At 46.8% G+C, this 23,521-nt stretch overlaps 1 protein-coding gene across 1 annotated transcript in view; it reads left to right on the top strand.

Annotated features, from left to right (window-relative positions):
- Window positions 1-23,521, top strand: part of SLC38A11 (solute carrier family 38 member 11) — a 73,647-nt gene that overhangs the window by 25,694 nt on the left and 24,432 nt on the right. Inside the window, exons 6-7 of the mRNA XM_089660625.1 lie at window positions 123-229; window positions 1,517-1,596. Coding sequence (XP_089516751.1) covers window positions 123-229; window positions 1,517-1,596 — 187 coding nt within the window. The remainder of the gene's footprint in view (window positions 1-122; window positions 230-1,516; window positions 1,597-23,521) is intronic.

The following is a 23,521-nucleotide window of genomic DNA, read 5'->3' as shown; positions in this document are numbered from 1 at the left end:
TCTGTTTATACAAAATTAAATTTAATAACAATAAAAATATCATATGAATATAAATAATTAATACGAGTAAATCTGTTTTGTCTTGTTTTGAATCTCATAGTCTTTTATCTGTCTTTTGGCAGTGACTCCAGAGAGCATCCTTGCTGATCGTCGTTTGGCTATCCTGGGGACAACAGCCGTGGTTACTCTTCCCATAGCTCTGTACCGCAACATGCAAAGACTAGGGAAGGTATTAGATGTATTTCTTATTCAGAAGGTAAAGGGATTGGCATCCTCCTACAGGGAGAAGCCATCATCAAGGGATCATAGGGAAAATGAAAGGTACAGAAAAGGAGAGGAAGGGAAAAAAAAAACTTTTAGAATGAGTTTCTAACCTTTTTTTTGTGCTGCAGCATTTCCTCCTTTCTCGCCTAGGTGGGATGGACATTTGCTCCCGTGCTCTGGCGTACATTCTCACTCACATTCAACTCTTGTGCCACAGGGCTTTGGAACCTGGCAGAGACCTATGCCATATCTACGCACAAGCAGGGTTTTTCCATGCATATGCAAATATGCCACAGGTTTGGAAGTTCCAAAGCTCAGGCTGTTTACGTATGTGTAAGAAAATCCAAAAACTAGCACAGATGTTCTGCAGGTGTCTGGCAGCTCCTGGAGGTCACGGGAGAGCTCTTCAGCACATCTGTGCATGTGCAAAGATGGCGGCTCTGGAGGGGGGAGGAGGGGCAGCACTATGGGAGAAAGTCCTGCATACTTTAACTTAGGTTACAATGACCTGTGATTCCCCTTTCAATTAAATCTCATTTGTATCTGACGAGAATGAATCCTAAAGATCACTATGGTAAGCCCTTGTTACATTGGTAAAATTTGGGGGATTTCTATGTGAACACCAGCAAGACAAATGAATTTTGCTTTGCTGAACTGTATCCGCTTAATATATATTGCTAGAGTTTAAAAGAAGTTTAAAGTGTAACTAAAGTCAAAACTTTTTTTTTTTTTAGTTTTGGATAGAGTAGAGAGGGATTAGAATGTGAAAGTAGAAGAAAATCCAAAATTTTGGGTTGTCCCCAAAAAAGTAATAGAGGGGAAATCACTCAATGGGGACACTAGTTCTGGTGACACCCCCCCCCCCCCAGGATTCCCTCACTTTGCAGGGATTTTCTCTCACTTCCTGTTTTAGCTATGAGACAGGAAGTGAAGGAAAATATCTCCTATGGAACACAGATGGCAAAAAAAAAATCAGGTTATAACCCTTCATTACTCCATCCTAAATGAAAAAAAACTTGCCTATAGTTACATACTTTAAACTTGAATAATGTGGAATTGAAAACAAATGGACAATATAGGACAGAAAAACAAAATAACACTACCAATCCAGCAAACTCTTGCTGTACCCATGCAGGACAAAGCAAACAATTCCTTTTCAAGGAAAATCCCTTTCTCCAGCTCTAATGTAAACTTTACAGTTTTAGGTCATATTCTTCTTTAGTAACTAAATCTTACTTTTACTTACCTGCAGGTGTCTTTGATATCTTTTCTTTTAACGGTTACTGTTCTCCTGATGGTGATTATCCAGGCATCATCCATGACAGTGGTAATGTAAGTACTGTGTAATACATTTGTTAACAATTTAAATACATATAGTCATCTTTATATAACAGAAAACAGTTGTAAAAGACAATTAACACTTATCAGCACAGAGGCGTTATATGCTGTTGGAGATCGGGAATTAGAGCAAACCTGTGACGCTCCCATACGTGAGCAAAGCACTCACCTGCTTAGGGCCCATTCACATGTGTCTATGTGCATTGTGCTGCAGTGCCACAGATTCATTCATTCTGAACGGCACACTAACACACATGTACAGAAGTTCCTAAAGTGTTCCTAAACCCACAACAGTAAAATCAGTCTGTATATGCAGTAAAGCATGCTTGTTATACTCACTGTGGAACCTAAAGGGTTAATCCCCCCCCCCCCCCCCCCCTTGGGTAAAAAGTACAAGTCAGCACTGTCCAGACAGAGGGTCAAGAGTCCTGTAGCCCCATAAAGGGGAATGAAAATTCCTCCTACAAGCTTTAACAGTACTCTGCTGGACACTGACAGAAGTCACAGGACTGCTGTAACCACTGAGAAAAGGTATTTAGCAGTTTATATTTACTAAAATAATTGCATTTCCATGTTCTGTGTACTGTGGGAGACCAGATATAGTGAATGCAAGGTCCTGGGTTCAGTAACACTTTAATGCATTTCTGTTGTGGTGTGTGCTTTAGAAAAACATTGCTGTAACAGTCCATTCAAAATAAATATATGCATGGTGTATATCAGGGTCTCCAAACTTTCTAAGCAAGGGGCTAGTGTACTCTTCTTCAGACATGAGAGGAGCTAGACTGTGACCGGTGCGATTAGAACATGCCCCAGCATCAGTGGGAGTATTGGTGGCCAGGGGGAGTAAAATAATTACATAGCACCTGTAGTCAGTAAGAGGGGAACAGTGCCCCATCATTGGTATTAGTGAGAAGAATAGTATTTCTTAATTTATATCAGTGGGAGGAATAGTGCTCCTTTGTTGTGGTTAGTGGGAGGAATAGTGCCCCATTGTTGGTGTCAGTGGAAGGTATGGTGCTTCATCCTTGGTGTCAGTGTGAGGAATAGTGCCCCAAGGGCCAGATAAAGGCAAGCAAAGGGCAACGCGTGGCCCATGGGCCACAGTTTGGAGACCAGCGGCATATATAATAATAATGAGGATAATTTATAATAATTATATAATAAGTCATATCTTTATTATGCCTGTATGCCTCGCCTTGAAGGAACCTGCAACAAAAACTTTATAATTGGACATGACATGCAGACAGGCTACTGTAAACAAAGTGGCAGTTTCCTATGTAGAATCTGGTTTGCTCATTTACGTATACACATTAGAGACAATTTGAAAATAGGAGTTGTTACTAGTGTTCCTGTTGCCATGACAACTCCTCTTCCTATGAGTTTAACTTCCCATATTAAAAGCAACACTTTGGAACAAAAAAAACATAACTTTTTTTTTAATCTCAAGGACATTTATGAAACACATATTTAATGTAAGGGAAAACAATAAAAGTGATTCTAGTAATATTTTATTCAAAATGCAGGTGAGGGCCAGTGGCCTACGGCATATTTGAAAATATTTCTGTTTTCCGATTGATGGGTTGTAACAATGGAAAACAACAGCTAACAACAAGTTCAGTCCTAGCAGTTTGCAGGTTATTTTATAAGTGATAATTACCAACATGCTCAGGTCACATCTTCCGGCACTTCTATGAATGAAACAGGATCTATGAATGGTGGACGGGTGGATGACTGAAAGCTCTGCCCTCTCCACTCATAGGTCAGGTTTCATTCATAAAAGCTGTAGTATGGTTTCTATGAATAGAGGAGTTGGCTGGAAAGGGCAGGCATAGTCAGGCTCTCTTGTTGAGTGCCCCTGATAGCATCTATGTTCTTTTAACCCCCTCCGCACTGGAAGATTGGGGTTGTCATTGGTGGAAGAGGATTACTATTGAACTATACATAAGGGACACATCGCACTGAAAGTAAGTTATGTCTCTTGTGCATATTTTATAATTTTTAGGTAAACATAGGCTTTTAAATTTGCAGTGGGTTGCACTGAAAGATGATAGTTGATACAATAGGTAATGGTGTAACTCTACTCCAAATGACAACCATGCAGTTTAGGACTGGTTATTTTCGTGCTGTTTTGTTTTTTTCGGTTTAGTAAATGTAAGCACCAAGGTTTTTCTCATGAAGATTAGGTTCACTAGGTGCTAATCACTGAAAAGCGAAAAAGCATAGCACTAACTTGCTGTAACCACGAGCCTCACTGTTGGTGGTGGTTGCGGAGCAGCCCCATTTCAATAAGCAAGTTAGACAGGTTGTGCTGCCCGTCACACTCGACAAGCATTGTAGTATGCAGCCACGGCACAAGTACAGTTCCCTCCCTGCCTTATTAGGCTTCCAGTGGGGGGAAGAAACATAATTACTACCTTTTGCGAATGAGGCTTAACTATAGGTCTGTCCTGGAGCATAACATAGGTTTGTCCTGGAGCACTTAAAGTGATACTTTTTTTTTTTTTGGTTAATATAAAATAGATGTTATACTTACAAGCTCTATGCATAAATATTACACAGTGAGGTCCCTTACCTCCTCTTCTAGAAATCCCATGCTGGTGCTGTTCCTTTCTCCCTCCTCCAAGTGCCTTCTTAGCAAGTCGGGTGCTAAGGAGACACCCAAGTGCACACTCTACCAGGGGCGGACTGACAACTCATGGGGTCCCTGGGCAATAGGGGATCATGGGGCCCCTGTGTCCTTGCCCAAACTCAAACAAGCCTATGAAAAAGGTACCAGGGGCATCTCATGGGGCCCCCTACTGATCCCGGACCCTCGGGCAGTGCCCTAGTTTCCAAATGGTCAGTCTGCCCCTGCACCCTACTTAGTTGGAATGTATGCATCCATAGACACACACAGTGCCCGTAAACCATGCCCTCCTCATAGGAGTTTGACTGACAGCAGCAGGAGCCAATGATTTCTGCTTATCTACTCGTCTCCTGTGAAACCGGAAGTGAGGGGAGTTGTGCTGGAGCAGTGGCAGGAGTCAGGTAAGTGTTTAGGGATGTAGGTGGGTAAAAAAGGCAATGGGACATTTTTACCTTAATGCAGGGAATTAATTAAGGTTAAAAAATGTTTTGACTTTAGAACCACTGTTTTTAGGGGAACAACATTCACTAACTGATTTATAGCTGTGGATAAGCAATGTTGTCACCCTAGGACAGAATGTTTTTAAAGGTCCTTTTCTCTGCTCCATAACATAGGGGTAGTGTTTTGCAAACGGGTGCACCAAAAATGAATTGGCAAGGGCTAATAACATTGGTTGAGATTTCAGTGCAACGCAGAATGAATAGGATATTACTATCTCACTGGATTTCTGACAGAATCAAGTGAGGTTTTTTTTTGTTTTTTTGCACTTATAGAACAGATATAACAAAATGCTGTCAGTGGTATATGTAACAGGCCAAAATGGAGCAAATTAGAGACCTTCCTTGTTACGTTTTAGACACACTATAAAGCTGGGGGTAGGTTTGACAGGAAGAGGGGTTTACATTTTACCATTTAGTTACATGTTAAAGTTGGGAGATAGGGTTAAGGTTTTAGGGGTTCTAACTGAGGATTAAAGAATAAACAGAGTGGCTAAATGGTTAGCACTTCCGTAAGCCTGGTAGTACTAGGGTCATTGGTTAGAATCCCAACCATGACACCACCTGCCTAAAGTTTGACCGTTCACCTTGTGCCTGCATGGGTTTCCTCTGGGTACTCCGGTTTCCTCCCACACTCCAAAGACATGCTGGTAGGTGGATTGGCTCCTGTCTAAATTGGCCCTAGTATGTGTATGTATGAATGTGAGGTAGGGACCTTAGTTTGTTCACCCCTTGTGGGTTAGGGACTGTGAATGTATAATATATATGTAAAGCGCTGCGGAAATTGACGGCGCTATATAAGTACAGTATCTCACAGAAGTGAGTTCACCCCTCACATTTTTATAAATATTTTATTATATCTTTTCATGTGACAACACTGAAGTAATGACACTTTGCTACAATGTAAAGTAGTGAGTGTACAGCTTGTATAACAGTGTAAATTTGCTGTCCCCTTAAAATAACTCAACACACAGCCATTAATGTCTAAACCACTGGCAACAAAAGTGAGTACACCCCTAAGTGAAAATGTCCAAATTGGGCCCAAAGTGTCAATATTTTGTGTGGCCACCATTTTTTTCCAGCACTGCCTTAACCCTCTTGGGCATGGAGTTCACCAGAGCTTCACAGGTTGTCCCTGGAGTCCTTTTCCACTCCTCCATGACAACATCCCAGAGCTGGTGGATGTTAAAGACCTTGCGCTCCTCCACCTTACATTTGAGGACGCCCCACAGATGCTCAATAGGGTTTACGTCTGGAGACATACTTGGCCAGTCCATCACCTTTACCCTCAGCTTCTTTAGCAAGGCAGTGGTCATCTTGGAGGTATGTTTGGGGTTGTTATCATGTTGGAATACTGACCTGTGGCCCAGTCTCCGAAGGGAGGGGATCATGCTCTGCTTCAGTATGTCACAGTACATGTTGGCATTCATGGTTCCCTCAATGAACTGTAGCTCCCCAGTGCTGGCAGCACTCATGCAGCCCCAGACCATGACACTCCCACCACCATGCTTGACTGTAGGCAAGACATACTTGTCTTTGTACCCCTCTCCTGGTTGACACCACACATGCTTGACACCATCTGAACCAAATAAGTTTATCTTGGTCTCACCTGACCACAGGACATGGGTCCAGTAATCCATGTCCTTAGTCTGCTTGTCTTCAGCAAACTGTTTGTGGGCTTTCTTGTGCACCATCTTTAGAAGAGGCTTCCTTCTGGGACGACAACCATGCAGACCAATTTCTTGCAGTCTGCGGTGTATGGTCTGAGCACTGACAGGCTGACCCCCTACTTAAACTGCATACAGGGTTCTTTACTGTCAGAGTGGCAAGGATGTGGAAATCCTTTCCACAGCTGGTGGTGCCAGGAGGGAGTGTCGATAATGTCAAAAAACTTGTAGATGGCCATCTTAGTGGACACAATACACAGGGATATGTAAAATGGTAGTGACATAAACACATACATACACACACCCACACAGGTTGAACTAGATGGACTGGTGCCTTTTTTCAACCTTACCAACTATGTAACTATGTAAGTGTTGTACATTTGAGGTAGCAGAAGGAAGAAATGGCATTCAAACTTGTGGTTTCTTTCAGATTGTTTTAGAATAATTATAATATTGAATGCTTTTTACAACTAAACAAAGGAATTGCCTCATACTTTATGTCTGTTGTTTTGAAGCTTGTTAAAAATAGTAAAAAAAAAAATAGCACCAGCATTCCTAAAATAATTATGCTATAAACAGCCATCCCATATAATTATATCCTCAACAATGTGCCATTAAAGTTTTTGGCAAACCTTCGTGACAGCCAACCAGAATTCACTGTATGGAAGTCAGAGCAGTACCAAATGAATTTGGACTGGTTTCTCAGAGTTATTGTTCAAAAGAATTAGCAAATCAAAGAAAAACCTCTACCAAAAAAGGCTGATGATGTTGGCTTGTTCAAAGTCAGTGCTTCCCCAGCTTATTACTTTTATTCCTGATACATTAATTGGAACAAAGAAATGATACCAAAAACAAGGTAGACTTTAGCAGCACATCAAGAGGTAGTATTCGTAAAACCATAAGGTTGATTAGAAAACAATTTAAAAGCATCACAAAATATATACGTAAAAAAACACTCCAAGCCATGGGTGTTTGTTATATAGTGCTACCCAACCCTGAGCCGGAGCCAAGATGAACACTTCAATAATACAGTGCAGTCCACATATCTCCAACATGTATTCATGAAATCAGTGTCCACAAATTCTCCACACTCAGAGGACAACACATTTTGTGATTATCACTTCCTCAGGACTGGTTGGGTGAGTGTTGAACTTGTGAAACACAATATATGTTGGCAGATGGATGGTTTAAAATAAATGTATCGATCTTGAGGGGGGGGCATGGGAGTAAAATAAAGGGGGAAAGGCTGACACACCCAGACAGAACCTGGAGCACCACGGCATGTATGAAATTGATTCAGAGTCAACTAACAATGGAAGATGCAAAGCCTTGTTCTCCACATTGATTGAATTCCACAAAAAAAAAAGGAAAGGAAAGAAAGGATGGGAGCAGTATTCAAAACTGCCAAGCTAATAATTAGATGCGTGGAGCCACACAGTATATTCCATATTCCCAGGATAGTATGCATCAAGGTAGCATCAAACTAGATGAGGTACCATTTATGTTTTTATCTCAAGGAAAAATCCACTTACCTCCCCACTACCAGCAAATCATACTCCCCAAAAAGCCAGAAAAAATAGGTAAGAACAAAGGGCCTCCAATATCATATACAAACATAAAATAATGTCCGTTATATTATTGTTTACGATATTGGAGGCCCTTTGTGTGTTTTTTTTCCCCTTATTTTAACTCCTATGTCATCCCCCTCCCCAAGACCTATTTTTCACCTTCCATCTGCCAACATAGATAATGTCTGACAAGTGCAACACTCACCCCACCAGTCCTGAGGAGGCAATAATTGGTGTGAAATGTGTTGATCTTTGAGTATGGAGAATTTGTGGACACTGATGTTCATGAATACATTGTTGGAGATACATGGACTGCACTGTATTATTGAAGTGTCCCTCTTGGCTCCGTCTCAGGGTTGGGTAGCATTATATGTCAAACACCTATGGCTTGGAGTGTTGTGTTTATGTATATATTTTGTGATGATTTTAAATTGTTCGTAATAAACTTTATGTTTTTTTTTAACAAGCCTCTTGATGTGCTGTTAAAGTTCACCTTGTTCTTGGTAACATTTCTTTGTTCCAATTAATACATGCTGTTCTAGTTATGTGGCAAGGTGAGTCTCCCTATTAAAGCAGAGCTCCACCCAAAAGGGGAAGTTCCACTTTAAGGATTGCTCCCCATTAAGGATTGGCACCTTTGGGGAGCGGGTATCCAAATTTGACAGGTACCCGCTCCCACTTCCAGCCCGATCGCCTAGGCCGGGTGTCGGCAACCCGCGGCTCCAGAGCCGCATGCGGCTCTTTTTCATCTTTGCTGCGGCTCCGGAGCACACTGCCCACCAGGTGACAGGCAATAGGGTTTCAGTGGTCGGCAAGCCGCGGATCGCAAGCCACATGCGGCTCTTCTGTGTGCAGGGCGCCCGCTCCCCTCCCTCCTCTCGGGCGGCCGCCTCAAAAGTCAGGACTCTTTTAATCCAGCCCGCGGAGCGTGGAACATTAGCTGTCAGGATGTAGGCGGGGCAGCCAGGATGTAGGCGGGGCAGCGTGACGAACTCCTCTCACAGTCCGCCCTGAAGACCGGAACACAGTGCGGGAACACAGCGAGAGGAACGCGCGGAGCAAAGGTAAGTGAATTGAGACAATATGGGGAATTAATTACTATAGGGGGGATGAATTACTATGGGGGATGAATTATTATATGGAGGATTAATTACTATGGGGGATGAATTACTATGGAGGATGAATTACTATATGGGGGATGAATTACTATGGGGGATGAATTACTATGGGGGATGAATTACTATATGGGGGATGAATTACTATGGAGGATGAATTACTATATGGGGGATGAAATACTATGGGGGATGAATTACTATGGAGGATGAATTACTATATGGGGGATGAATTACTATGGAGGATGAATTACTATATGGAGGATGAATTACTATATGGGGGATGAATTACTATGGGGGATGAATTACTATGGAGGATGAATTGCTATAGGGGGGATGAATTACTATGGGGGATGAATTACTATAGGGGGGATGAATTACTATATGGGGGATGAATTACTATGGGGGATGAATTACTATATGGGGGATGAAGCTAACTGCACGATCCTGTATATAGCATTAAGGTAAGAAACAATATATGCAGTGTCGGATTTGTTTTAAATGTTGCAAAGGTTTTGCGGCTCCCAGTCTTTTTTTTCCCTTCGGAAACGGGTCCAAGTGGCTCTTTATGTCTTAAAAGTTGCAGACCCCTGGCCTAGGCTATCGGAAGCTGAAGGTGTCCTCTCTCCCTCCCTGTAGTCTTTTGGGACACGTAACAGGTCCCAGAAGACTACAGGACCATTCATGAAATGCAGCGCTACTCGTGCATGCGTAGTGGGTACCCGGCTCTGAAGCCGCAAGCTATCACAGCCGGGTGCCCACACTGAAGATGCCAGCCTCCTGGAATACAGGACGGCCGGTGAAACGAGCTGCGGGGGACACACCACGGGACCGAGGGACAGGTAAGTGGCTGTTTTTTAAAAGTCACCAGCTACACTTTTTTTATAGCTGCTGACTTTTATTTTTTGTTAGGTTGAGTGGAACTCCACTTTAATTCTTGTAGTTTTAGTCCTAAGAGGAATTCTGTCTATTTGCTGTTTTGCCAGCAGAGGGCAACATCTGCCAGTTTTATGTCTTTATAGCTTTCCAGCACAATAATAAATGTTTGTCCAGTTTGCTATTTCCGAATTCATAAATACCACAAAAATATTACAGCGAACACAAACAGAAAACATTATACAAATGATGAATAGATTATAATCTCTAACGAGCAGGGCCCTCTGATTCCTCTTGTATCAAATTGTATTGTAACTGTACTGTCTGCCTTCATTTTGTAAAGTGCTGCGCAAACTGTTGGCGCTATATAAATCCTGTATAATAATAATATGATAATAATGAATACCCAATTGTACAACTAATCACAGATTATACAGCTAACTGTAATTGCTAGGGAATGATTTTGTACATTACATTATACCATTTATTATCTTGATCCCTTTTAAATATTGGACAGAAAACATTGTAACAATGCTGAGTGGAGGATATTCACTTAATAAAGCTGAAAGGCAGCTATAAAAAAACACAAATTCGTGCAGCTCTGTAGTAATCAAATGCTTTATTAAAATTTAATTTTTAAAAGCAGACAAAGTACTTGAATTTGACTTGGTGTCAGCCTTTTGCAGTCTACTATATATTCTGTATATAAAGTTCCGGAAGGGGGAGAGAAAAATAGCACAAGCAGTAAGTTGAGTGTGCAACAGTGCAAGCAGCATGCTGATAGGGGAGGAAAGCAGAATTATATACACTATATTACCAAAAGTATTGGGAAGCCTGCCTTTACACACACATGAACTTTAATGGCATCCTAGTCTTAATAGGGTTCAATTGTAGGGTTCAATATTGAGTTGGCCCAACCTTTGCTGCTATAACAGCTTCAACTCTTCTGGGAAGGCTGTCCACAAGGTTTAGGAGTGTCTATGGGAATGTTTGACCATTCTTTCAGAAGCCCATTTGTGAGGTCAGGCACTGATGTTGGATGAGAAGGCCTGGCTCGCAGTCTCCGCTCTAATTCATCCCAAAGGTGTTCTATCGGGTTGAGGTCAGGACTCTGTGCAGGCCAGTCAGGTTCCTCTACCCCAAACTCGCTCATTTGTGGCAGTCCACCAGCCCCAAACTGTTCCCACAAAGTTGGGAGCATGAAATTGTCCAAAATGTCTTGGTATGCTGATGCCTTAAGAGCTCCCTTCACTGGAACTAAGGGGCCAAGCCCAACCCCTGAAAAACAACCCCACACCATAATCCCCCCCTCCACCACATTTTACACTTGATACAATGCAGTTAGGCAAGTACTGTTCTCCTGGCAACCACCAAACCCAGACATGTCCATTGGATTGCCAGACAGAGAAGCATGATTGGTCACTCCAGAGAACACATGTCCACTGCTCTAGAGTCCAGTGGTGGCGTACTTTACACCACTGCATCGGATGCTTTGCATTGCACTTGGTGATGTAAGGCTTGGATGCAGCTGCTCAGCCACATGAAGTTAGGAGGTCTTTAGCTATTGACTCTGCAGACAGTAGGCGACTTCTGAGCACTGTGAGCTTCAGCATGTGCTGACCCCGCTCTGTCATTTTACGTTGCCTACCACTTGGTGGCTGAGTTGCTGTCGTTCCCAGTTGCTTCCACTTTGTTATAATACCACTAACAGTTGACTGTGGAATATTTAGTAGCAAGGAAATGTCACGGATGGACTTATTGCAGAGGTAGCAACCTATCACGGTACCACGCTCGAATTCACTGAGCTCCTGAGAGCGATCCATTCATTCACAAATGTTTGTAGAAGCAGTCTGCATGCCTAGGTGCTTGATGTTATACACTTGTGGCCATGGAGGTGATTGAACACCTGAATCCAATGATCTGGAGGGCTGGCCCAATACTTTTGGCAATATAGTGTAGCTGTGCTATGCGGCAGAGCTGAGATTCTCTGAAATGGATGGATAGAAATTTAAATCCTTTGGCAGATAAAACAGTTCTCAATTTGCTTTTTATCTTTGTATTTTCCTTTCCGCTGCCTCCTGGCCCTTTAACCGCTTGCCGCCCTGCCACTGTGTATATACGTGTGCAGGGCGGCAGTGGAGCGCAAAACCACGTTTTAAAACGGGTTCCGCGCTCCTGACACTTTCGCCGGCAGGGGGCGCGCGAGCGCGCTCCCGCCGACCCGCGGGTGACACTATTTGATCCAGGAGGGATCAATCATTAGATTTCAGCCAGTGATTTCTGGCTGAAATCACATGATCGGTCCCTGTCCTATCCTGTCCTGTGTTGACATACACAGGGCAGGATATGATGTCATTCTTCTCTGCCTGGACACATTCCGTTCCAGACAGAGAAGAAGACATCCAAAAAGTGAGTACACAAGCACTACACTACAGTTAGAACACTCTAGGACACATTTAACCCCCTGATCGCCCCCCCCCTCCAGTTAACCCTTCACTGCCCTGTCACCAGTGTTACTGATCAGTGAAGCGATTTTTACTGATCAGTGTCGCTGGCGACTTCCGATAGAGTTAGCGCCCCTCCCAGATAGCGCCAGATTGCCCGCCAGTACACCAGTAATCCCGTTTAACCCCTTGATCGCCCCCCCCCCTCCAGTTAACCCCTTCACTGCCCTGTCACCCAGTGTCACTGATCAGTGAACCAATTTTTACTGATCACTGTATCAGTGTCGCTCGCGACTTCCGATAGAGTTAGCGCCCCTCCCAGATAGCGCCAGTTTGCCCGCCAGTACACCAGTAATCCCGTTTAACCCCTTGATCGCCCCCCCCCCTCCAGTTAACCCCTTCACTGCCCTGTCACCCAGTATCACTGATCAGTGAACCAATTTTTACAGATCACTGTATCAGTGTCGCTGGCGACTTCCGATAGAGTTAGCGCCCCTCCCAGATAGCGCCAGATTGCCCGCCAGTACACCAGTAATCCCGTTTAACCCCTTGATCGCCCCCCCCCCCCTCCAGTTAAACCCTTCACTGCCTGTCACCCAGTGTCACTGATCAGTGAACCAATTTTTACTGATCACTGTATCAGTGTCGCTGGCGACTTTCGATAGAGTTAGCGCCCCTCCCAGATAGCGCCAGATTGCCCACCAGTACACCAGTAATCCCGTTTAACCCCTTGATCGCCCCCCCCCCCTCCAGTTAAACCCTTCACTGCCCTGTCACCCAGTGTCACTGATCAGTGAACCAATTTTTACTGACCACTGTATCAGTGTCGCTGGCGACTTCCGATAGAGTTAGCGCCCCTCCCAGATAGGGCCAGTTTGCCCGCCAGTACACCAGTAATCCCGTTTAACCCCTTGATCACCCCCCCCCCCAAGTTAATTCCTTCACTGCCCTGTCACCAGTGTCACTGATCAGTGAACCAATTTTTACTGATCACTGTATCAGTGTCGCTGGCGACTTCCGATAGTGTTAGCGCCCCTCCCAGATAGCGCCAGATTGCCCGCCAGTACACCAGTAATCCCGTTTAACCCCTTGATCACCCCCCCCCCTCCAGTTAACCCCTTCACTGCCCTGTCACCAGTGTCACTGATCAGTGAACCAATTTTTACTGATCACTGTATCAGTGTCGCTGGCGACTTCCGATAGTGTTAGCGCCCCTCCCAGATAGTGCCAGTTTGCCCGCTAGTGCACCAGAAATCCCATTTAACCCCTTGATCGCCCCCCTCCCCCCCCCCAGTTAACCCCTTCACTGCCCTGTCACCAGTGTCATTGATTACAGTGAACAGATTTTTACTGATCACTGTATTAGTGTCACTGGTGACTTCCGATAGTGTTAGCGCCCCTCCTAGATAGCGCCAGTTTGCCCGCTAATGCACGGGATTTTTTTTACCAAAAACATGTAGCAGAATACATTTTGGCTTAAATTTATGACTAACTTTGAGTTTACGATATATTTTTTATAGCTGAAAGTAGAAAATATTGTTTTTTTTCAAAATTTTCGTGGTTTTTTTGTTTATAGCGTGAAAAATAAAAAGTGCACAGGTGATCAAATACCACCAAAAGAAAGCTCTATTTGTGTGAAAAAAAGGACATAAATTTTGTTTGGGTACAGCATTGCATGACCGTGCAATTATCATTTGAGTTAGTGCAGCGCTGTATAGCAAAGAAAGGCATAAATTACAGTATCTATACCATAGTTTGTAGACGCTATAACTTTCACACAAAGCAATCAATATACACTTATTGGGATTTTTTTTACCAAAAACATGTAGCAGAATACATTTTGGCTTAAATTTATGACTAACTTTGAGTTTACAATATATTTTTTATAGCTGAAAGTAGAAAATATTGTTTTTTTTCAAAATTTTTGTGGTTTTTTTGTTTATAGCGCAAAAAATAAAAAGCGCACAGGTGATCAAATACCACCAAAAGAAAGCTCTATTTGTGTGAAAAAAAGGACGTAAATTTCGTTTGGGTACAGCATTGCATGACCGTGCAATTATCATTTGAATTAGTGCAGCGCTGTATAGCAAAAAAAGGCATAAATTACAGTATCTATACCATAGTTTGTAGACGCTATAACTTTCACACAAAGCAATCAATATACACTTATTGGGATTTTTTTTACTAAAAACATGTAGCAGAATACATTTTGGCTTAAATTTATGACTAACTTTGAGTTTACAATATATTTTTTATAGCTGAAAGTAGAAAATATTGTTTTTTTTCAAAATTTTCGTGGTTTTTTTGTTTATAGCGTGAAAAATAAAAAGCGCACAGGTGATCAAATACCACCAAAAGAAAGCTCTATTTGTGTGAAAAAAAGGACGTAAATTTTGTTTGGGTACAGCATTGCATGACCGCGCAATTATCATTTGAATTAGTGCAGCGCCAAACAGAAAAAAAAGGCCTGGTCATTAATCCTCTGGGGCTCAAGTGGTTAAGAACGTCTAAATGCCAGGAGGTGGGCATTCAGGTCATGTGACCACTGTGACTGACTGTCACAGCAGTCATATGATCAGAAAGCTCCTGATCGCAAGTGTGCATTGGGAGCTTTCTGGTCCCCTCTGGTAAGTGTGTTGGAAGCGCTCAGCACATAAAAAAGTGTTTACATAAGGCCACATATATGCATACCATTGGCGGGAAGGTTTCCCCACCCAGTCTGCAAAGTCCCCCCCCCCCTTCCCCAGTTCAATCTGCACAGCCTCCCCACCAGTCTGCACAGTTCTCCCAGCAGCACCTCATATGTGTCTCATCATCCATGGGGGCAGAACACAGTGGGCCCCATCCCTGTCCTCTTGGGGCCCCTCTGCACATTTTGCCCCAATGCATGATAGCCACTGTCACTGAACTATTTTTAATACAAAAGCTGTTCTAGTCACAGTTTTTAGTATGATTTATATATCATTTTTTACCTTTTTTGTCATGTTATTAATCATGTTGCAAGTTAGGATTTCATATTTGCTATTTCCAGCCAGCAGATGGAGCATTAGGCTTTTTTTCTTTTTTACATGTTTGGCTGACTAATCTTTCCAGAATAATAGCTGAAGCTGAAACTCAAACTACACATACAGCTCATCATCACCCCTCTTTTGTTGTCAGCAGTCACCAAGGCACTAAGTGTTACCCACTTACAAACCTCCCACCCACAATGTACTGCGGACAGGCGGCCTGTACAGGCACAGTGACATACCTGCACATTGTTGGCCTCTACCAGGTACAGGGTATGCACGCACATGACTTATACAGTGATTGTACACAGCTGGAGTTTGTCAGCAGGTCCAGGACCTGCTGGTGGACTGTGTCCAATCACAGCCCAGAGCCCTGTCTTAACAATCAACACAGTGCTCTGTACAAAGGGAACAATCTCTCTGTTTTGTCTCCCTGCAAGGGAGAAGAAACATAGAGATTTTTAGTAAAAATCAGCTCACATAATACAAATTAACCCTTGTAAGTCATACAGTACACTTGACCGCTTCATTGCCTGAGATGATCATTGTATCTTGGTATCATCACTGATCACTATATTAGTCTTGGTTCACACTGGTGCAACTTGTCGTGTGATTTGACAGTTCCAAATCACATGACAAGTCACACTCTATTGCCGGCAATGGATCCGTTCACATCACCGCGACTCATGTCGCAGCAATTATGAAAAAGGTTCCTGCACTACTTTTTGCCGATTTCATTGTGACTTGCATAGACTTCTGTTATATGAAGTCACAAGCCCCAATGGTGATGTGTAGAGATGAGCGAAGAAATGAAAAATTCGATTCGACTGATTCGGCGAATTCGTGGACAATATTCGATTCGAGTCGAATAAATTCGCTGTGAATTTAACTTAAAAAAGGGTGTTTCTAGGCTTCAGAGAGACTTAATATTAGTGCAGAACACTGTACCTTTAATTTAAATGCCCTTGGAGTCTGCTGGGGAAGAGAAATAATACTGTCAGTCAGTATGACATGCAGATGAGTGCCGTCGATCTTAGAATCACCGCACACTTCACTCATTTGGGCAGTCACGGGGCCAAAACCAGAGTGTGGAGCCACAGTGTGGCGGTGGAGGCAGCAGCAATGGGAGGCCATACAGCACCCTATGACAAAAATGGAAACCACCAGCAGTGTGAGGAGACCTGAAAGTGGCACATGGCAGAGTGTGGCGATAGAGACAGCAGCAATGGGAGGCCGTACAGGGACCCATGACACACTCTGGACCTGGCAGCAGCATGAGGAGGCGGTACAGGGGCCCATGACAGATTACGGGCCTGGCAGCAGCATGAGGAGTCGGTACAGGGGCCCATGGCAGATTACGGGCCTGGCAGCAGCAATGGGAGGCCGTACAGGGACCCATGACACACTCTGGACCTGGCAGCAGCATGGGGAGGCGGTACAGGGGCCCATGACAGATTACGGGCCTGGCAGCAGCATGAGGAGTCGGTACGGGGGCCCATGACACACTCTGGACCTGGCAGCAGCATGAGGAGGCGGTACAGGGGCGCATGACAGATTACGAGCCTGGCAGCAGCAACTTGGACAGGAGGACGTTCAGCTTCTGCACCGTCGGGTGCGTGCTCGCAAACTGTTGTCTCTTGGAAACGGATTCCAAGAAAGACTGCTGACGGAATCCGTGAAGAGGAGTAGCAGGAGAAGGAGCATCTGAACGAGCGGAATATGCCAACAAGCGACAACAGTGGCCCATGACAGATTACGGGCCTGGCAGCAGCATGAGGAGTCGGTACGGGGGCCCATGGCAGATTACGGGCCTGGCAGCAGCTATGGGAGGCCCGTAATCTGCCAGCACCCTATGACAAAAAATGGAACCCACCAGCAGTGTGAGGAGACCTGAAAGTGGCACATGGCAGAGTGTGGCGATGGAGACAGCAGCAATGGGAGGCCGTACAGGGACCCATGAGAGACTCTGGACCTGGCAGCAGCATGAGGAGGCGGTATAGGGGCCCATGGCAGATTAGGGGCCTGGCAGCAGCTATGGGAGGCCCGTAATCTGCCAGCACCCTATGACAAAAAATGGAACACACCAGCAGTGTGAGGAGACCTGAAAGTGGCACATGGCAGAGTGTGGCGATGGAGGCAGCAGCAATGGGAGGCCGTACAGGGACCCATGAGAGACTCTGGACTTGGCAGCAGCATGAGGAGGCGGTATAGGGGCCCATGGCAGATTAGGGGCCTGGCAGCAGCTATGGGAGGCCCGTAATCTGCCAGCACCCTATGACAAAAAATGGAACACACCAGCAGTGTGAGGAGACCTGAAAGTGGCACATGTTTGGGGCATGATTCATGGCGGATTTAGTCAGTTGTGTCAGGAACTGGTGGTTTGAAATCCAGACTAATCCACGCCTGATTCATTTTCACAAACGTCAGTCTCTCCACACTTTGGGTGGACAGTCGTGTCCTCCGCGGAGTTGCAATACCTCCTGCCGCACTAAACACGCGCTCCGATGCCACGCTACTGGCCGGGCATGACAGCCTTTCAAGGGCAAATTCAGCTAGTTGGGGCCAAAGGTCAAGTTTCGTTGCCCAGTAGTCAAGGGGATTGTCTACCTCGGTTGGCAGGGTGCTGTCCAAGTAGGCCTAAGCCTGTTGTTTGAGGTCCTGCTCCAGGTCCACCTGATGCTGCTGCTGCTGCTGCGGCTGGTTAGTAGTTTCCTCACTGCGCTGGTGAAGAAAGCTACTCATCATCGACTGCAGACTGAGGCAGCCGCTGCTGGTGGAGCTGCCACTGCTCCTACCACCCCACCCCTCCCCTGCTGCCATGGCAGCGGAACACGAGCGCACAGGGCCCACAGTGTCTGAGGATGGACGTTGGCGCAGACAGGCAGAGACCAGCTGACTACATAGGTGTTTTTTATAGTACGTTATTTTGGCCTCCCTCTCAGCAGGTGTGAAAAAGGCCACCATTTTTGAACGGTAGCGAGGGTCCAACAAGGTGGACAGCCAAAAGTCATCCCTCTGTCTGATGGTTATTATTCGGCTGTCGCTACGCAAGCAACCGAGCATGCTATGGGCCATTTGTGCCAAGGAATGCGAGGGACTCCCTGCCTCCATCTCCACAGCATACTGCCACGGTGCGTCTAGGTCCTCTGTCTCCTCTTCCTCCTCCTCTACCAGATGCTCCTGCTCCTCCACTCCTGTCCGCTGAGTGGAAAAACCACCCATTTCACTCAATAATTCCTGAGCACCAATGTCCTCCTCTACCTCCTCCTCTTCTTCCAGTCCTGCCCCCACAGGGGCCATGTGGCGTTGAGATCTGTGCGCCACGTCTACCGCACCCTGACCAGCCATTGTTAACAGCATTTGTTCCAGGACGTGCAACAGAGGAATGACGTCGTTCATCCCATAGTCCTGCCGACTCACGAATAGCGTGGCCTCCTCAAAGGGCCTGAGCAAGCGCAGGTGTCACGCATGAGCTGCCAATGGCTGACATCTAAGTTACACAGGGAGTACCTTTATCTGCTTTTAACATCAGGAAATCTGTGATGGCCTTTTGCTGTTCGTAAAGGCGGTCTAACATATGTAGGGTTGAATTCCACCTTGTTGCAACGTCACAGCATGAGGAGTCGGTATAGGGGCCCATGGCAGATTAGGGGCCTGGCAGCAGTTATGGGAGGCCCATAATCTGCCAGCACCCTATGACAAAAAATGGAACACACCAGCAGTGTGAGGAGACCTGAAAGTGGCACATGGCAGAGTGTGGCGATGGAGACAGCAGCAATGGGAGGCCGTACAGGGACCCATGAGAGACTCTGGACCTGGCAGCAGCATGAGGAGGCGGTATATAGGGGCCTACGGCAGATTAGGGGCCTGGCAGCAGCTATAGGAGGCCCGTAATCTGCCAGCACCCTATGTCAAAAAATTCAACACACCAGCAGTGTGTGAGGAGACCTGAAAGTGGCACATGGCAGAGTGTGGCGATGGAGACAGCAGCAATGGGAGGCCGTACAGGGACCCATGACAGACTCTGGACTTGGCAGCAGCATGAGGAGGCGGTATATAGGGGCTTATGGCAGATTAGGGGCCTGGCAGCAGCTATAGGAGGCCCGTAATCTGCCAGCACCCTATGTCAAAAAATTCAACACACCAGCAGTGTGAGGAGACCTGAAAGTGGCACATGGCAGAGTGTGGCGATGGAGACAGCAGCAATGGGAGGCCGTACAGGGACCCATGACAGACTCTGAACTTGGCAGCAGCATGAGGAGGCGTTATATAGGGGCCCATGGCAGATTAGGGGCCTGGCAGCAGCTATGTGAGGCCCGTAATCTGCCTGCACCCTATGTCAAAAAATTTAACACACCAGCAGTGTGAAGAGACCTGAAAGTGGCACATGGCAGCAGAGTGTGGCGATGGAGACAGCAGCAATGGGAGGCCGTACAGGGACCATGACAGACTCTGGACTTGGCAGCAGCATGAGGAGGCGGTATATAGGGGCCCATGGCAGATTAGGGGCCTGGCAGCAGCTATGTGAGGCCCGTTATCTTGCAGCACCCTATGTCAAAAAATTTAACACACCAGCAGTGTGAAGAGACCTGAAAGTGGCACATGGCAGCAGAGTGTGGCGATGGAGACAGCAGCAATGGGAGGCCGTACAGGGACCCATGAGAGACTCTGGACCTGGCAGCAGCAGGAGGAGGCGGTATATAGGGGCCCATGGCAGATTAGGGGCCTGGCAGCAGCTATGTGAGGCCCGTAATCTGCCTGCACCCTATGTCAAAAAATTTAACACACCAGCAGTGTGAAGAGACCTGAAAGTGGCACATGGCAGCAGAGTGTGGCGATGGAGACAGCAGCAATGGGAGGCCGTACAGGGACCCATGACAGACTCTGAACTTGGCAGCAGCATGAGGAGGCGGTATATAGGGGCCCATGGCAGATTAGGGGCCTGGCAGCAGCTATAGGAGGCCCGTAATCTGCCAGCACCCTATGTCAAAAAATTTAACACACCAGCAGTGTGAAGAGACCTGAAAGTGGCACATGGCAGCAGAGTGTGGCGATGGAGACAGCAGCAATGGGAGGCCGTACAGGGACCATGACAGACTCTGGACTTGGCAGCAGCATGAGGAGGCGGTATATAGGGGCCCATGGCAGATTAGGGGCCTGGCAGCAGCTATGTGAGGCCCGTTATCTTGCAGCACCCTATGTCAAAAAATTTTACACACCAGCAGTGTGAAGAGACCTGAAAGTGGCACATGGCAGCAGAGTGTGGCGATGGAGACAGCAGCAATGGGAGGCCGTACAGGGACCCATGAGAGACTCTGGACCTGGCAGCAGCAGGAGGAGGCGGTATATAGGGGCCCATGGCAGATTAGGGGCCTGGCAGCAGCTATGTGAGGCCCGTAATCTGCCTGCACCCTATGTCAAAAAATTTAACACACCAGCAGTGTGAAGAGACCTGAAAGTGGCACATGGCAGCAGAGTGTGGCGATGGAGACAGCAGCAATGGGAGGCCGTACAGGGACCATGACAGACTCTGGACTTGGCAGCAGCATGAGGAGGCGGTATATAGGGGCCCATGGCAGATTAGGGGCCTGGCAGCAGCTATGTGAGGCCCGTAATCTGCCTGCACCCTATGTCAAAAAATTTAACACACCAGCAGTGTGAAGAGACCTGAAAGTGGCACATGGCAGCAGAGTGTGGCGATGGAGACAGCAGCAATGGGAGGCCGTACAGGGACCATGACAGACTCTGGACTTGGCAGCAGCATGAGGAGGCGGTATATAGGGGCCCATGGCAGATTAGGGGCCTGGCAGCAGCTATGTGAGGCCCGTTATCTTGCAGCACCCTATGTCAAAAAATTTAACACACCAGCAGTGTGAAGAGACCTGAAAGTGGCACATGGCAGCAGAGTGTGGCGATGGAGACAGCAGCAATGGGAGGCCGTACAGGGACCCATGAGAGACTCTGGACCTGGCAGCAGCAGGAGGAGGCGGTATATAGGGGCCCATGGCAGATTAGGGGCCTGGCAGCAGCTATGTGAGGCCCGTAATCTGCCTGCACCCTATGTCAAAAAATTTAACACACCAGCAGTGTGAAGAGACCTGAAAGTGGCACATGGCAGCAGAGTGTGGCGATGGAGACAGCAGCAATGGGAGGCCGTACAGGGACCATGACAGACTCTGGACTTGGCAGCAGCATGAGGAGGCGGTATATAGGGGCCCATGGCAGATTAGGGGCCTGGCAGCAGCTATGTGAGGCCCGTTATCTTGCAGCACCCTATGTCAAAAAATTTAACACACCAGCAGTGTGAAGAGACCTGAAAGTGGCACATGGCAGCAGAGTGTGGCGATGGAGACAGCAGCAATGGGAGGCCGTACAGGGACCCATGAGAGACTCTGGACCTGGCAGCAGCAGGAGGAGGCGGTATATAGGGGCCCATGGCAGATTAGGGGCCTGGCAGCAGCTATGTGAGGCCCGTAATCTGCCTGCACCCTATGTCAAAAAATTTAACACACCAGCAGTGTGAAGAGACCTGAAAGTGGCACATGGCAGCAGAGTGTGGCGATGGAGACAGCAGCAATGGGAGGCCGTACAGGGACCCATGAGAGACTCTGGACCTGGCAGCAGCAGGAGGAGGCGGTATATAGGGGCCTATGGCAGATTAGGGGCCTGGCAGCAGCTATAGGAGGCCCGTAATCTGCCAGCACCCTATGTCAAAAAATTCAACACACCAGCAGTGTGAGGAGACCTGAAAGTGGCACATGTTTGAGGCATGATTCATGGCGGATTTAGTCAGTTGTGTCAGGAACTGGTGGTTTGAAATCCAGACTAATCCACGCCTGATTCATTTTCACAAACGTGAGTCTCTCCACACTTTGGGTGGACAGTCGTGTCCTCCGCGGAGTTACAATACCTCCTGCCGCACTAAACACGCGCTCCGATGCCACGCTACTGGCCGGGCATGACAGCCTTTCAAGGGCAAATTCAGCTAGTTGGGGCCAAAGGTCAAGTTTCGTTGCCCAGTAGTCAAGGGGATTGTCTACCTCGGTTGGCAGGGTGCTGTCCAAGTAGGCCCAAGCCTGTTGTTTGAGCTCCTGCTCCAGGTCCACCTGATGCTGCTGCTGCTGCTGCGGCTGGTTAGTAGTTTCCTCACTGCGCTGGTGAAGAAAGCTACTCATCATCGACTGCAGACTGAGGCAGCCGCTGCTGGTGGAGCTGCCACTGCTCCTACCACCCCACCCCTCCCCTGCTGCCATGCCAGCGGAACGCGAGCGCACAGGGCCCACAGTGTCTGAGGATGGACGTTGGCGCACAAAGGCAGAGACCAACTGACTACATAGGTGGTTTTTATAGTACGTAATTTTGGCCTCCCTCTCAGCAGGTGTGAAAAAGGCCACCATTTTGGACCGGTAGCGAGGGTCCAACAAGGTGGACAGCCAAAAGTCATCCCTCTGTCTGATGGTTATTATTCGGCTGTCGCTACGCAAGCAACCGAGCATGCTATGGGCCATTTGTGCCAAGGAATGCGAGGGACTCCCTGCCTCCATCTCCACAGCATACTGCCACGGTGCGTCTGGGTCCTCTGTCTCCTCCTCCTCCTCCTCTACCAGATGCTCCTGCTCCTCCACTCCTGTCCGCTGAGTGGAAAAACCACCCATTTCACTCAATAATTCCTGAGCACAAATGTCCTCCTCTACCTCCTCCTCTTCTTCCTGTCCTGCCCCCACAGGGGTCATGTGGCGTTGAGATCTGTGCGCCACGTCTACCGCACCCTGACCAGCCATTGTTAACAGCATTTGTTCCAGGACGTGCAACAGAGGAATGACGTCGTTCATCCCATAGTCCTGCCGACTCACGAATAGCGTGGCCTCCTCAAAGGGCCTGAGCAAGCGGCAGGTGTCACGCATGAGCTGCCAATGGCTGACATCTAAGTTACACAGGGGAGTACCTTTATCCGCTTGTAACATCAGGAAATCGGTGATGGCCTTTCGCTGCTCGTAAAGGCGGTCTAACATGTGTAGGGTTGAATTCCACCTTGTTGCAACGTCGCAGATCAGGCGATGCTGTGGAATTCCGTTCTGCCGCTGCAGCTCAATGAGGGTGTTCTTTGCGGTGTAGGAATGG

Source organism: Staurois parvus, unplaced genomic scaffold, assembly GCF_062004578.1.
Source record: "Staurois parvus isolate SC_StPar_1 unplaced genomic scaffold, SC_StPar_1.0 ptg000031l, whole genome shotgun sequence".
Taxonomy (NCBI): domain Eukaryota; kingdom Metazoa; phylum Chordata; class Amphibia; order Anura; family Ranidae; genus Staurois; species Staurois parvus.
The sequence above is the reverse complement of the archived record's forward strand: the minus strand, read 5'-3'. Positions and strand labels throughout refer to the sequence as shown.